Raw genomic sequence first — 15,537 nt, 5'->3', positions numbered from 1 at the left:
ATTCACATCTCATATTAGGATATTTCTTTAGAGCAGGTTGTTGCAGGTTTCTTTTGTATGCTTATACCTTTTCTACATTTTGGCAACAACAACATCCACTTACGTTTTGAAAATATTTATGACCCTGAGCGTTTCATTTCCTCTGAGCTGTGCTAATGAAACAGTAATTGCTCTGTCTTGAAAGGACTTGTACATTCAGTCTCTTTGATGTTATTATCTATTATTAACATTTCTGGAAGCAATTTGGCTTTTTGTCAGGTTGTGCTGATGGATTTCTGCACATTTCTCACATCTTATCAATCTGGGATCTAAAGTGTTCATCACATGAATTGTTGCACAAATTGAGTTAAAGTTAAGATCATCGAGAGTCATTTGTGAAGTAAACACACAGGTTTCAGCTTCTACGAGTGTAGAAATGTCTCTAGGAGTGTTTGATTTTCACACTCTAATCAAGTTGCAGAACACACTTCATTGCCCAAAACATCATTTTGACTATTTTATAAGTGAGTTCTGCATTTATTTGTCGTGAAACACCAGAAAATATTAATGTAAAATATCCTTGTAGTTTTTTTTTCTGGCTGACTGGAACTAACTAACTCTTTCTGATGCAGTGTAAGTGAATGGGGACAAAACACACAGTCCTTGATCTGTGTTAAAACAGCTACTAAAGTTCAGCTAAAACTAATATGATGCTCCAGCAGTCTAAGCGAAACATGTCAGGATGGCATTTTCCAACATTAGTCTGGGGTTCAATCGTCAGTCGTTCCGCTAATCACAAGCCTGGTCATTTGATTCCCAGCTCTCACTGATCAACTCGGTACCATTCACGTTAGCTTGCTAATATCAGTATGTCTGTTTTTTGTATGTATGAGCACTTAAATTGTAAAGCGCTCTGGATAAAGGTGCCTTATAAATCCAGCCATTTGTTTACTACGTTTAGAAGCTTTAGCTTTGTGTTGCTGTCCCTCTGCCACAGCTCAACAGGGACAATATGTGAAATACAAAGAGGGAGCGGGTTCTTCATGTACACGATGGACAGAAGGAACAACATCAGCAACCAGTGACTCATCAACAGCATGTGAGTATTGCTTTAAGTTAGCTTTAAAAACGTGAACCTGTCCTTCACTATCCCGGCTCACTGATCTCACCCATATTATGCAGCCTTACACGAACTCTGTCCTCTCAAACCTTAAGTATCTTCAAGTGAGTTTGAAGTATAAAGACGAGTGTGTTCTTCACAACCTTTTCCTAACACGTCCTTTCACAGAACATACTGTACAATCTGCTGCTTTTTCCTTGTGCAGTACTTGTTTTTACCAGAAGATAGCAGCAGTCAGCTGTGCCGTCTCTCTCACCCTGCTCATCTTCGCTCCATCACAGACACTGCAGCAGCTTGTGATGGAACAAAATGTTCACTTGCAGAGAAAATGTTCAGGGCTTTGTGTTGCTACACATATAAATTCTGTATTGTATCTATTCTGAGATCTGGCAGCAACAATATTATGGTCCTCATTCCCTAAAACCCATCTTCTCTGCTTTTACCTATCATGTTTTACATAAATGTGTAATGTTAGTTTTCTTTATTTCATTTAAACCCTTTGTCATTTTTGGTGATGTTCACGCCATCAGTTTGTCCCACATCCCTCTTTACTGTACCTCTAATTTTAGCCTCCTTTCTTTGTTTCCCCTCTCTCTCCAGCCCTCCCCTCTCTTATCCTTCTGAATGGAGGCTGAGAATAGACGGGAGGCTGTTTCAGTGAGAGCTCTTGAGCGGGAATGCCTATATATGGAGTCTTACAACACACCGAGCACTGATAGTTGCAGGTACATAGAGTGAATGTGGGCTACAGTGATTTTTGGGGGGGGGGGGGGGGGGTCATATGCCTACTATTATGTGTGTGTATGCACATCATCATAAGTGGGAAGCCGACTGTGTGCGCCTGCGTGCGCATCCTCGCACGCAAAAACCTCGATGCCAAGTGTGTGCGTCAGTCTGAGTCAGATAGTGTCTCATTCTGTCTCGTCATGTGTGTGCGTCAGTGCTGTTGCTGAGCGAAACTCGCTCCAGGGGAAGAAATGGAGGAGAGTGTATGGGAGGGACGAAAAGAGGCAGGGATGGTGGGATGATGATGGTGATGATGGTGATGATGATGAGGCCGAGGGAGGAACTGGGGGGGCCTGACTGTGACGACACAAATGCATCAGCAGCATTAAGTGCACTTTATTATAAATGCATTTGTATGACAACCAAATACACTTATAAGCATCACAATAGAACACTGATCCACAATGTCCGTTCTGCATTAAGATGTTTTGAATATATTCCATTTTAGGCAATAAAAATCTCTCTCTTATATTTACAGACCAATAACTGTTTCATACAAATGTACAAATGTGTACAACCTTTCTGAAAAGAACATATGCCTATATCAACAGACATAATGCATATGTATTAACATCTTGTTCATATAACACACATACAATAATATAATTTTACACATGTATATTAACTTAGCCTTTAATAGCTAGAACGTAGGAATCAATCCTTTACTTGACCGTAGACAACTCTACGTGAGCATGTCGACACCATGGGAATAGTACCATTCTCAACCCGTGTCGCTTAGTAACTGAATAGAAATAGTACCCCATCCCTATTTTCATTTTTTAAAATAAAACATTTGTATTCTAACCCCTCTCAAAAAAGAAGAATCGCTCATTCACATAGTCAATTGTGCCTCACTACACCGCGCTCTGAGTGGAGCAACGATGTAACTGTCCACGTTGAATGGACATGATAAAGAGTTCAGAGTTCAGCAGGTCAGGGCCATTTCAGGCACACAGGAGCCGCTATAAGCTGCCAGCATTGCAAATATTGATGCTGCAAGAATATCCAGCCGACTGCCCTCAGGCCAGAAGGGACCTGAAAAGCCCACATTCAGAGTCTAATGTACAGTACAACGTAGAAGTGGATTTTTGGCATGATCAGAGCTCTGGAAAACCTCCAAACAATCACTTGTTTGGTGTTACGTCTGGACACCGTCAGTACTCTTTGAGATCTTCACATGCCAGGATCTCTTCACGTTTTCTTTTTTCTTTTCTTTTTTTTGTTCTTTTTTTTTTTGTTATGTTTGCACATCACATTGATACACGAGATTTTTAGATGGAGAGATAAATATGAAATGTTAAAGGTTCGAAGCCGCAAACTCAAAGCTCAAAGTATCTCAGTTTTTTTTTTTGATTTCGCCTTTAGAGGCTGTGAGGACTGAGTGCCGTCAAACCAGAGCTGAAAGCTGGACAGAAGATTTCTTAGCAAGAAATCTCTGTTATTTTGTTCTACTGATAGTGTTCATCCTAAGGGCTTAAAAATTGTAAACATTTGACTTCCAGTACATTTGAGGTTTGGGTTTGCGTTGCTGCATGTCAGGCAAAAGTGCTATAATTCATCTCCATATTGAAATAGCAAGAAATGTTTTTTTGTTTGTTTGTTTGTTTTTTTGTTCACAACAGATTTTTCACTACGAGTGAATACAAATGCGCTTCTGCAAGTTAAACTGCGCTTACAAGTTCAGAGAGGTTTCTCTGTCTCATCGTATCTGAAGCTCATATTACAGAGAAGCTGAAAGACACCACATGGACTCAAAACCCAGTCAGTTATGGGTCCATGCGGTTGCACCATCATCATCAAATGTTGCACCAGTTTTGTAGTAGTATACAGATTAATGACGGAACAAAAATATAAAGCCAATCTTTGTTCTTAGGAGACATGTAGGAGTTAAAGTCCTTAAGTTGTATATACATTATGTATATTTATACACTTAATTATTTTTTACTTTTCAGTAAAAGGGGCTCCACAAAATATGACAATATGCCATACTTAATGAAGTAAGTCACAGACTTATTTTAGAACGGAGGAACACTTCCACTCCCATCTGAAAGACAAAAAATAGAGAAAGAAGTTGTTGGAAAATGTTCTTATTTTAATCTCATGTAACAAAACTGAGATAAAAACATGAAACAGATGCCGATTCTTACCTTTGTGGAAGCACTGTGGCGATGGATGACATTGGAGTTGATACAACTCAGGTTGTTGCCCTAAGCCAGGGGCGATCGAGGCACCTGCCCCAAACATGGGTTCCAGGACGGCCAGTTCCTCCAGGAGGGACTGAGTGCAAGACACGGCGGGCGTGGGCGAGGCAATGGACGTGGAGGTGGTGGGGCTGGGGGAGGCGGTGAGGATGAGGGGAGGGGAAGCTGGGATGGAGGAGCAAGAGGACACAGGAGATGACACCACCTCAATCTCCATTGCTTCCTCCGCTAACCCCTCCCCTTCCGCCATTACCCCGGCCTCAGCAGCCACAGTCGCCCCGCACCCAGCCATGGAGTTACATTGCGCCGATTGGACGCTACATAAGTGGCCCACTCCCTCAAACTGGGAGGGTTGGCGCCAGCACACTGGGGTTTGAGGAGAGGTTGGGCTGGAAGGATTGGGTATAGGGGAGGTGGAGTGGGAGGAGAGGTCGGGAGACTGGGGAGGAGCGAAGTCGTCTTGGAGGAGGGTTTCTAAGATGCTCTCTTCAAACAGAGAGTCATCGTCGTCAAGGAAGATGGGAATGTCCAGACCTCTCCATGCTTTGATGGGATAAAACTCCCTAAGCATGTGGACTGAATCGACATCAGCAGTTTCGATGGCAGAAGACAGGAAGGGGGAAGGAGGGGAGGATGAGGGGGACATGGAGGGGGGAGAGAGTTTGGACAAGAGGGGATCCAGGTAGAATCCCTCTGCCAGTGAGCTGATATGCTGAGCTAGGAGGGAGATCTCTGCCCTCTCCTTCTCCCTCTCTCTCTCCAGGGAGAAGAAGGAGAGGCAGGGCTGTTTACCAGGTGATGCCTCAGGGGTGAGGAGGCCTTCGGGGGGGCATTGGAGGGGTCCCAGTGGCACATCTACATACAGTGGACCCCGTACCTCTGGCAGAGTCATCACTGTGCAGTCGCCATCTCCAGGGCTGTCCGGTGTTGGGGGCAGTTTTTCATAGAGGGAGCCGCTGCAGGTCTCAACTGGGAAGAGGAGGTCAGTGGATGGGGTAGGTAGTGTGAGGGGAAGCTTGGTAGAGAGAGTGGTGGGGGGAGCAGGACTGGAGGCGGTAGTTGGTGGGGCCGAAGAGGACGTTGAAGGGGCCAGGGAGGTGGTGGCAGTGGTCGTCGTAGCAGAGGGAGGAGGTGTGGTAGTGCCAGTGGGGTCAAAGCTGAAGAGGGGTTCGCCGAATGGGAAGCTAGGCCCACCAATCTGTGGCGTGTAGGGGGGTGTGCACACAAACTCTTTGGTCTGCTGAGCTTGTGAGGTGGGAACAGGTGGGAGAGGCAGGGGGAGAGCTGGCAGAGGAGGGTCGAGCTGGAAGGAGGGTGGAAGAAGAATGTTCTGGGTCAAAAAGTCTAAGTCTGCTACTGTTTCGACAGTGACTGGGGTGGGGGAGGAGGCAGCTGAGGGGTTTTCAGTGGGATGCTGCTGAAAGAAGCTTTCTTCCTCCAGAGAGGAGATACTGGAGCGGGGGTCGCCTTCGAGCTGCATGGCCTCAGCAGCAGAGCTCCCTGGTTCATCAGAGGAGCCCACGCTGCAGCCGGCAGTGCTGAAGTCAAAGGACTGGCCAGACAGGCCACTGCTTCCTGGGGTGAAGACCTGGTCCGGGCTGGACAGGGTTTCTGGGGACTGGAGGCTCAGACTTTCTTGCTGAGAGGTACCAGCAGCCAGAACCAGGGTCAGCTGAGTCTGCTCTGAGCTGAGCTGCTGGCGCACAGACCAGGCTTCAGACTCACTGAGAGAGAGCAGGAGAAACAGAGGAGAAATTGAAGTTTGTTGTTCTCAGCTGCATTTATCATTCTGTCGTCTCCAAACTGATGAATGGTAAGTGGTTTAAATAAGGCAGTAAATACCTGATGATGTAGTTGTTGCTGCTGATGGGGATTTCTCCAGGCTGCAGCTGTAGAACCATGTAAATCCAAACCCACGACTGGTCCTGAGCCTGCACACGCACCACCATTTCAGCTCTGCCCTCTCCTCCTTCTCTCACTGTTGAACAAGGCACAAGTTGGCGGTTTGTAATCCTATTAATCATCAGTGTTTTTCACTGTGCCAGTAGGCACAATGTGTGCTATTGTGTGGGCATGCATGGTTGTAACTGGTATGTGTGAAGAGTACACTTACATAGGCTGCGGTGCTGAGCGGAGGCATGTGACAGATCCTGTGGGTGGAGGAGGCTGTACCAGGAGCGAGAGCGTAAAGCTGTCACATCAAAGCCAAGATAGGTGCTCACACTGCAGGGAGGAGAAAGTGTAGGAGGAGAATGTTTACCCCGTTTGTTATCTCGCAAACACATTAATATACCAGGTCACATTAAAGCAACAGGTGGAGGTGAGGATCTGCTATTTGTGCGAGCTCACCTGTCCTGTGCAGTCTGCAGCCTCATGTCCCGGCCGTGCTGGGAGTGGAAGCAGGCCAGGAATAAGTTGGTCTCAGCCAGAGGAGGGGTGGAGGTGGACTCCCTCTCTGCCCCGGGGCCAGCGCGGGTCGGGTGGGGCTCCAGAGGGGAGCAGAAACACACCCAGACAGGGTTGGTGCTCCAATAGGAACCGGCGGCGGGAGAGGTGGAGGGGGGAGAGAGGCAGCGAGCTCGGATCAGAACCAGCTTGTTCCCAGCACTCTGCCTCCGCACGGACTTGGAGGTGTTGAAACGGCAGCGGAAGAGACGGTCTGGAGAGGAGAGGACGAGAAGAGTTTATTAGAAACCAAATCTGGAGGAGAAAAATCAGACTAGTGACGTTAATGTGAGCATTTTCCTCTTACCGATCTCAAGTGATGTAGAGGTTGACAGGTTGGTCCTCATGATGAAGTGGTCTGAGGCGTCGACGATATCATACACACTGTCACCCTGTGCCACAAGATCCACCTGAAAATACAAATACAAGCAGAATCGTTATTTATGAATCCTAAAGTGAGCTTGAATGTGAGTTCACCAATGAATAAATTCTGTGTAGACCCACCATGGAGTGTCCGAGGTACTCGGAGACGCTGTCTGACAGGTACAGGAGCTTCCCTTCCCCGGTCAGCAGCATCAGAAAGCCCGGCAGCGCCTGCATCAACTCCGACAGTTCGTGGAAAGACAGAAACCTTGCGCTCTCCTCAAGACTAGCAGCAGTTCCCGCTTCTAGAGAAAATAGGTGGATTGGAGGGAACAGAACAAAAAGGTGCCAAATCTGTTAATAAACCTGAGCTTCAGAGGAACAAACACAACACATCTGATCTCCGCGACGGGAGAAGCGGTAACGTGGGGCTGCTTTCTTCAGCACCACGGACAGAGGCGCTAAAGCGTTTCAGCACCACGGACAGCGACACGTCTGACTCGAAAAGACTGAATCAGCTTCTGTTTCGATTATTAGCGAATTGATTAATGACACACAGCTCGACATTCATCTGCTTTCCTATCGAAAGGCAGATTCATGTCGAGACAATTGGCTGCGGTGCCGCTAAAACACCGATTCCACTTGTTGATTCCGTCACTGTGAGAGACTGCAGCAGAGCTCCGCTACACTCATCAACAGGTCGAGGAGATTCGTTCTTACCTTGAGTGAAAAACACGGATTTCCTGGTGTACATGCAGGCGAGTGACATGATGTGCAGGTATGAGAGCCTGGCTTTGTCTGCATCAGATATGGGTAACAAGTCCTTCAGGTTCCGGATCTCGGCGTTGATCTGGTCCCGTCGAGCCTTGGATGCGCCTTTGGTGGAGCGGTACATTGTGTCCGGTTTGTTGCGTTGAACTATCGAAATGTCTCCAGATGCGAGTTGCAGAGTTGTGAGCAGAGTGTTGTTTCGTGCCTCGGCTGAAGCGCCCCCGTCTCCGAGATGTGTTAAGAGACAGGTTGTAAGGTTGGGAAAGCTCGGAGTTGTGTTATTGGACTTTCATCTCAGCTCTATTTTTCCAGAGCAAGGTTTAAAAACCTTCTCCTCTCCTGTTGCCGTCTGTGTCAGCTCCGCCACAGCGACCGGGTGCTGGCCGCCCGCTGGATGTCTGTCCCCCCTTTCGGAGTGCAGGTGAATCGGCGGCTGTGGTCGCCGTCTCTCGAACTGAAGTCCGGAACCCGTAAATCTGGTTGAGGGACTCTGCTCGCCGGTCACTTATATAGCCTGGGACTCCGCCGGAGTAGGGGGGCTCCCAACGCACCAACACCGACGTAAAACGGAGGGAGGGGGGTAGATATGTCTCATATCAGTGTTAGCAGTGGTGAAACTCTCCCCCTCCCTCTCCTGTGCCCTCTCCTTTCGGTGACTCTTGTTCGACGTCAGCTCTTCCCTCTACTCGGTGATGACGTCGGGCTGAAATCGGGAGCTCCGGCGACGCAAAAAGCCCGATTTGGACAAAACCGAGTAAGGGGCGGAGCAAGCGTAAAACGTAAACGGAGTCACCGGACTCCGGTGTATTGGAGGAGGGGGGGGGGGTGCTTGGGGGGGATGGGAAGACTGGGTTGCATACGAACGAGGTCTGTGTGTTTATATGTCTGGCACCTGAGGTAGGGTACCCGTCACTGCCTGTTTGCCCGGACCTGTCAGCAAACACAGCAGGTGCCGGTTAGGTGCGATTCACCGATTCATTGTGGCCACAGTCGCTGTGAATGTTGTAAAGATGTGAGATTGATGATGATGATGCTCTGCTCAGACTGTACCGCAGAGCTGAGGCGCACTGGATGCTGAGGCTGCCTCATTTCGTCTCTCCGTCGCCTTTTGTGAATGGAAATCATTCCTGAGCAGATCAGAACTGACCGATATCCTCCAGTTATTTAGCGTGTTAGACATGACGCCCCGCGCCTTCATGCTTTCTTGCTCCTAGGAGGCAGCATTCAGGGAATCTGTGAGCCAGTTTTCTCAATGTGCTCTTCAAATCCACTGAAACGCACATATTACTCGATTTTTAAAATTAATGTTCTGATTCAGACGAGATCAAAGCGATTCTGGGGGATGTGCTTTTGACGTTTCGATTTGATGTCAGTGGAATAGAAATATAGACTAATCACAGAGAATAACGCACACACCAGTTTGCCCATTAAGACACCAGTAAATGACCATCAAACCCCTGCAGCACGATAATAATGACAACTCTCATTTGTCTTACACTCTCATTGTCTAACAAACGACCTTTATGTTCGTCTCTCACATCTCACAAAACGATCATCTTCTGAAGCTTAATGAAAAATTCCCTTATAAAATAAATGCCATCCATTAATAATTAGACGCGCGCAAACAGCAGCCAGTATTGCGCAATCTGTCGCCGGTCTCACGTGAGGTGAACCGCGCCGTTTCTAAAAATAGATCTCACCGGTGACCGACACAAGGACCGCAGGCGCGCCCCCGCACCCAGCACAGATCGTCCTATTTATAGAGAGGAGATTTCACTTTTAACCCCCAGAATAGATCTGTAGTATGTGCTTCACATGTGGACCACACCTGGATCCACACACACACACACACACACACACACACACACACACTGACACAAATTACTTGAATTATTTTGGACAGGATAGGAGGGGTTGGGACAGAGATGTTCCTCTGACAAGTGAATGGAGAGAATGTCCTGGTACATTTTGTCTCTGTTAGTAGTAGGACTTGATTTTAAAGTCGCTGTAGCTGAATAATAATACACGGAGCTGCTAGTTTACATATATTATTATAGATCTGGTGCATTTAGCCCAAACTGTGCTGCAATAATCAAACCATGGAAGATTCTAATGTTGAGGATTTTGTTGAAACTAATTTTAATTAGAATTTAATTTGAATGTTAGAAGCTTCTAACACATCATGATATAGGCCTAATATAGTACAAAGTAAATACAGTTCACCAGCCTCTAAATGGATCATACAGCTGCATCAGCACCTGCAAACAAGCAATAATCGTCTTTCTGGACAACGTTACATCTTCATTCATGTATTAAAATGTTGAATCCTTTGCCTCACTGTTTACATACAACGACATTTTTAATATGCAGACAGCAGCTCATTGATGAATCATCCTGCTTCTTGTTGGGGACACGGTCTTACTCTATGTGTCTGTTTTATTTATTTATTTATTTAGTCATGTTGTGCTGTATATTTTTTGTCCAGGTGCTTGTGAACCTGCCTCTGTCTCTTCTCCTCTGAGTTCTGTTTTTGTCTCATATTTCTTTTGGTTTTCTCTTGGATGACTCAGCCTTTTTTTTTGTTTTGTTTCCATCACTGGCTCCTGTTTGATACTGACATAAAGGTAAGAGAGTGTCAGTGAACACCAGTGAATTTGCAAAGAGTACTAATAAATTACTATATTACACCCTAAAATGACCCTTATTCTTCATTGTCTGTTTTCTTTAGGTCCCTGAAGCTGCAGAAATGAGACAAATGAGCGTTTAATATCTGCTGCACATCACGTGGATGAGCAGCAGAGCAGAGAGAACTGCATCACACACCGACCATGATGTGTCGGTGACATTGGTTTTCAATTCAGCAAATCGCGATGCAGAAACATAAGAGGAGACGTAATTGTTACAGTAATATTTTTTACTAAAGTTGATTTGTGCTCTTTGTTTCAGGTGCCTCACCAAGACTTTGTTTGGTTTCTGCGTCAGTGTGGATCCACAGACCATTCAGCTGCCGGCCCTGTCTCCGTGTGAGCATCAAAGTGCCGCAGGTGGGTTTAACTTAGATGCCTTTAGGTGAAAGTGGAAACTCCAGTGCTTGAGTTACACTGTCTGCCAGTGTTTGTTTTATCCAGACTGAGAAGTGTCTGTTGTTTAGATTTATTAAATCACACAGATGTTGATAGAAGAGGTTTAATTGACTCACTAAAGTTTAACCTGTTAAATTTAAATTAGAAATGATGTTGAATAACCTATCAATTAACAAAATGTAGGAATTTACTGTGGCATTGTACATATGTGTCTTTACTATGAAATAAACACAGGTCCAACGAAAACCACATTAGTGGGAAGATACTGTAGGCCCAAAGACTATTTGTTCAAAGTTGTACAACATTGTTGGAGACACTTTCAAGTTGCAGAACTGTTGCTAGAACATATCACAAAGTGTCACCTAACAACGACTCAACAGAGTCAGCAAACATTAAAACTGGACTCTGTTTTATGACCTGTGTGGTGCTCATGCACCCTTAATATTAGAATATTTGCCTGTTAGTTCAGTTCAGTGTGATAACACCCTCACACGCATCTTAAACATCTTGATGGACCCTCAGGAACCGCCTCATATTAACCCAACTGGAACAAATAGACTTTAAATAGATTAAAGTGAATGAGACTTAATATTTAGTTTCACATTCTTTGCTTGCAATAACTGCATCAAGTCTGTGACCCACTGACATCACCAACCATTTATATTCTTCTTTTGTGATGCTTTTCCAGATTTTTTCTGTTGTGTGTTTTGGGTGGTTACTCCCTTCAGTCTCCTTCTTAGCAGGTAAAATGCCCTGCAGGGTTTAAGTCTGGAGCCTGACTTGTCCAGTCTAAAACCTTACCCCTGATGATCTCCTTTGTTTCTGACAGTGTGGTTTGGGTCATTATCTTACTGCATTTTGCTGCTGCCACCATCATTTTCCATCACTTTGGTAAAGATAAATCTTTGTCTCACCGGTCCATAAAACTTCCTTCTTATTCTTCTTGCTAATCAGTGGTAGCGTAGCTTCTAGTGTAGCCTCTGTACTTCAGTTCACAAAGTCTTCTGCGAATAGTCGACCTTCGCTCCTGGGTCTTTTTTTACATCTCTCACTATGTTTCTGTTGTCAGCAGCTGTTGTTTTCCTTATTTTACCCATTTGGTGCTATCTTCTAAGTTGTTGATCGGACCCAGACGTAAAAATGAGATGTTGATCTTTTGCTTCGTATTCATCTTTTGATGTCAAACCCAAATGTTTTCAGTCTACAGCAAAAATAAAGGAATTGGCCTCACCTTTTATGTTTGAAGGGAAGTGTACACTCCAATAGTTTTAGTCTGTTTAAGTCTGCTGCTTCACTAACTAGCCTATGAGCTACAATAAATAATGACGACATAATAACATCAGGTTGCAAAGTTACTTTCAGCTAAAGTTTGACTTTCTAGACTGTCGCTGATATTTAGACTCCAGCTGTCTTTGCACTTAAAGTATTGTGTAAAGGTTTGAAAGTGATTTTATTAAATTTACTAACACTCCCACTTATGGTGACCACCTCTGTTAATTAGGTTCTCATCATATGAAATAACTGAAAATGAAAAGAGTTGATAGTTTCCATGCTAATCATGACTTAATATAAAAACCAAATATTATTAAATAGATTAAAAAAACTGTTCTAATGATTATTAAGTCAGAGGCAAGCCAACGTTATGAAAGTGTAACAGTGCATCAAGGAAATATTGTTGTGAATAAATAGAGATGAAATTTAAAACATACAGAATGAGATGATTCTTGAACTTTAAGGCCTGAAAATGATGCTAAACCTTTGAGGGGAAGTACTGTTGTAAAATATAATTCAATCAATCAGTCAAATTCTACATTTATTTATACAGTTACTTAAAATAATTTAAGGAGTTCACCAACACATATACCTATAAATTGGATGTTATGAAACCTAATGTATGAACAGTGAGTCACTGAATAACTCACAATAATGATCCGCTGCACCCTAAGCTGATAAACAATGTGAGCATTTCAAGCACATCGTTGGTTTGCAGGGTAAAGTGGTCCTTAATGACTCCTTGTCGTCTGAAGAGAGAGTCCTGGCTCTGATGCACCACATGTGAATCTCATTTTCACTGGTGACTAAACACACTCACTTTCTTCAAGATGTGGTGTTTTTAGAAATTGCCTTTAAAAAAAAAAAAAAGCAGCACTGCCAGACTTTCTCTGGGCAAAAATAGCACACATCTTTATGCAGGAGCTCCCAGAGCACAAACACTCAAACTTGTTTGTTTTTGTTTTTTTTTTTCACCGAGCAGTCTCAGAGGTACTTAAGCTGTCCCTGTGTCCCACACACTCTGTTGTCTTGAGCGCTGCCATTGTTGCAGTTGTCATGATAATCCCTACCATTATGAGATGGGGTTGTGTTGGTATCATAGGTGGGTGGCACAGAGCAACATGGCTGTGGAGAGGCGGGTGGGTGAAGAGCGAGGGGTCTGCGGGATGAGTGCCTTGTCTCCCTGACAGCAAATGGACTCAGATGAATCCAATTAGTCAGCCGTCTTTGTGCCAGAAACTCCTGCTTGTCTCAATATTCATGTGCAGGCTCATTTAGTCTTAAAACCCTTTTAGCACAATCGCTCGATCGGGCACCTTCACTCACTCATTTTCCTAATCACTAATTCTTTTTTTCACTTGCTCACTCATTAGTTTGTTCACGCAGGCACAAAACTGTATTCCATCAACCCTGTATACGTCCAACGTCAGTTTAGGGTACACACCAACAAAACCTTGCATCAAAGGTTAATAATATATACAAGTATCAATGAGAAATTACGCTAATGTTCCTTTAAAGGGCCTTCGTCGTTTGACTACTTCTTAATAGTGGCTGTAATTGATAATGATAATTATCACCTGAATCTGCAGCTCCACTGGATTTACAATACATTTTAAGTTATTTATTAGTATCTGACCCAAAACTTTGCTGTTTCAATTCACTCTCACCACTTTCATAATGTTGTTTTCTGTCACAACAGGCAGCTGCTTTGGAGAAAAAGCTCTATGACCCACTCAACACCACCTGCTCAGCACCAAATGGCAAACAAACACAATTTGAAACTTGCTGGTTGAACATAATGGAGCATTTATCAGTTGAGACCAAACACTAAAGCTAAAAGGGAACAAATGCTGAACTCAAAATCCATCAGGTATCCAAATGAAGGATAATGCAGGTGCTGCTGCAGATTTTAGCTATTTTAAAGGAGGTTTTGTTGAATGAATCACTTTTCACACGAAGGGGTTAAATGTCCTGAGACAACCTTTGGTAGGACCGAGAACAGAAATAGTTCCTATTACTCTCAGTGTTGAAGAAAACATTGTTAAATCTATTTGAAAATAAGTGTGATGTGCCTACTGTCCCTCACATCCACTCCTCAACCCACCCAGATACTGTACTACCTTGCTTGTGCTCAGATCTGCTCTTTTGCCTTCACTCGGTCACTTGGTCACTCAGTAGCCCCCTCACCCACAAGCTCATTGCCCACCACTTATTCTCTGTCACTCTCCTCCACACCAACACAGACACACACTGAGCAGATGTACAAAGGGCAAGACTATTCTGGCTTTTTGTACACACACACACACACACACACACACACACTCAGATCTGCAGTCGCCAACAGGTGTGACTTTCACAGCTTCGGCCGTTGGCAGCGACTGAAACTGCGGATGAGGGACGAGCAGCATGTTCCTCCACAACCTTAGTCATCACATTACAGGGAACAGAGAGGCTAGATCTTCACTCTCAGCAACAGCTCCATCCTACTGTAGTGTGAGTTATCAAAGTTTATGGCAGAAAAAATGTCGAACAGTTGTGATGGTGATGGGAGATAGATTGTGCTTATCTCACATGTTAACAAGAGGATTATTTTTTGACCACTTCAGGGTGAGGAGCTCAGGGAAAAGGGGGTAAAAGAGGCTTAATAGGGGCGAGCTGTATAGAAGATAATTTCACAGAAAGTATGGTTCTCATGCCAGAGGTGAAAGATACTTGTCCCCTTTCTTCCCTTTTAATACTGTCTTTTCTTTTTCTGTTTATTTTTACACCCAGAGAGTCAAGGTCTGCGCCCTGCTTCTTCAAAGGAAGGAGCTAATCTGTCGCCTAGCAACACCTCCCACTCCTGCATCGAAGCGAGAGCGAGAGAGGGAGGATGTAAAGAGGAGAGACTGACGGAAAAAGGAGATTTAGGCGACGCAGAAGTAGAGAGGGAGGATGTAAAGAGGAGAGACTGACAGAAAAAGGAGATTTAGGCGACGCAGAAGTAGAGAGGGAGGATGTAAAGAGGAGAGACTGATGGACAAAAGAGATTTAGGCGAGAGGGACCACTGGGAACACGGGGAACTGACTGGGCAGCTGAAAGACTGAGAGATTATTATCACATAAGTCCGTGTATCAATTTAAAACAAATAAACTGAAAGAAAAACACTAAAGGAAAAGGCTATGTCTTTATAAAGTGAAGTGTTTGAGCACATTTTAACTAAATAACCATAGTAACAGTCAGAGGAACCCGAGCAGTCCTCGGTCATCGCTGTGATTTAACTGTATGTCATGAATCCAGGACTCAGAGGACACATTATTGTATCTTTATGTTTGCAAAGTTTCCCCACGTCTAAATTCTGTCTGCTTGAAACGATAGTGCTGATAAAAAAGAGTCAGTGCTCTGCACTATGAACTTCACAAACATAAAGATCAGCCACTTGTCTCTAATTCCCAATGAAAAAATGAAAATACACGGATTCACATACTATCACGCAGAGCGGGATGCTGTATTCTGAGCAGAGGTACTGAAAGTAGA

At 44.5% G+C, this 15,537-nt stretch overlaps 1 protein-coding gene across 1 annotated transcript; it reads right to left on the bottom strand.

Annotated features, from left to right (window-relative positions):
- Positions 1–3,505: 3,505 nt before the first annotated feature.
- npas4a (neuronal PAS domain protein 4a) lies at positions 3,506–8,060 on the bottom strand. Its single transcript, XM_026358081.1, has 8 exons — positions 7,615–8,060; positions 7,036–7,199; positions 6,839–6,941; positions 6,436–6,745; positions 6,200–6,309; positions 5,929–6,064; positions 4,033–5,810; positions 3,506–3,929 (listed from the first exon to the last, which is right to left on the bottom strand). Exons 1-8 carry the CDS (start codon positions 7,787–7,789, stop codon positions 3,901–3,903), a joined length of 2,805 nt encoding a protein of 934 aa, XP_026213866.1. The 5' UTR covers positions 7,790–8,060; the 3' UTR covers positions 3,506–3,900.
- Between the last annotated feature and the right edge of the window lie 7,477 nt (positions 8,061–15,537).

Source organism: Anabas testudineus, chromosome 10, assembly GCF_900324465.2.
Source record: "Anabas testudineus chromosome 10, fAnaTes1.2, whole genome shotgun sequence".
In the NCBI taxonomy this organism is placed as follows: domain Eukaryota; kingdom Metazoa; phylum Chordata; class Actinopteri; order Anabantiformes; family Anabantidae; genus Anabas; species Anabas testudineus.
The sequence above is the reverse complement of the archived record's forward strand: the minus strand, read 5'-3'. Positions and strand labels throughout refer to the sequence as shown.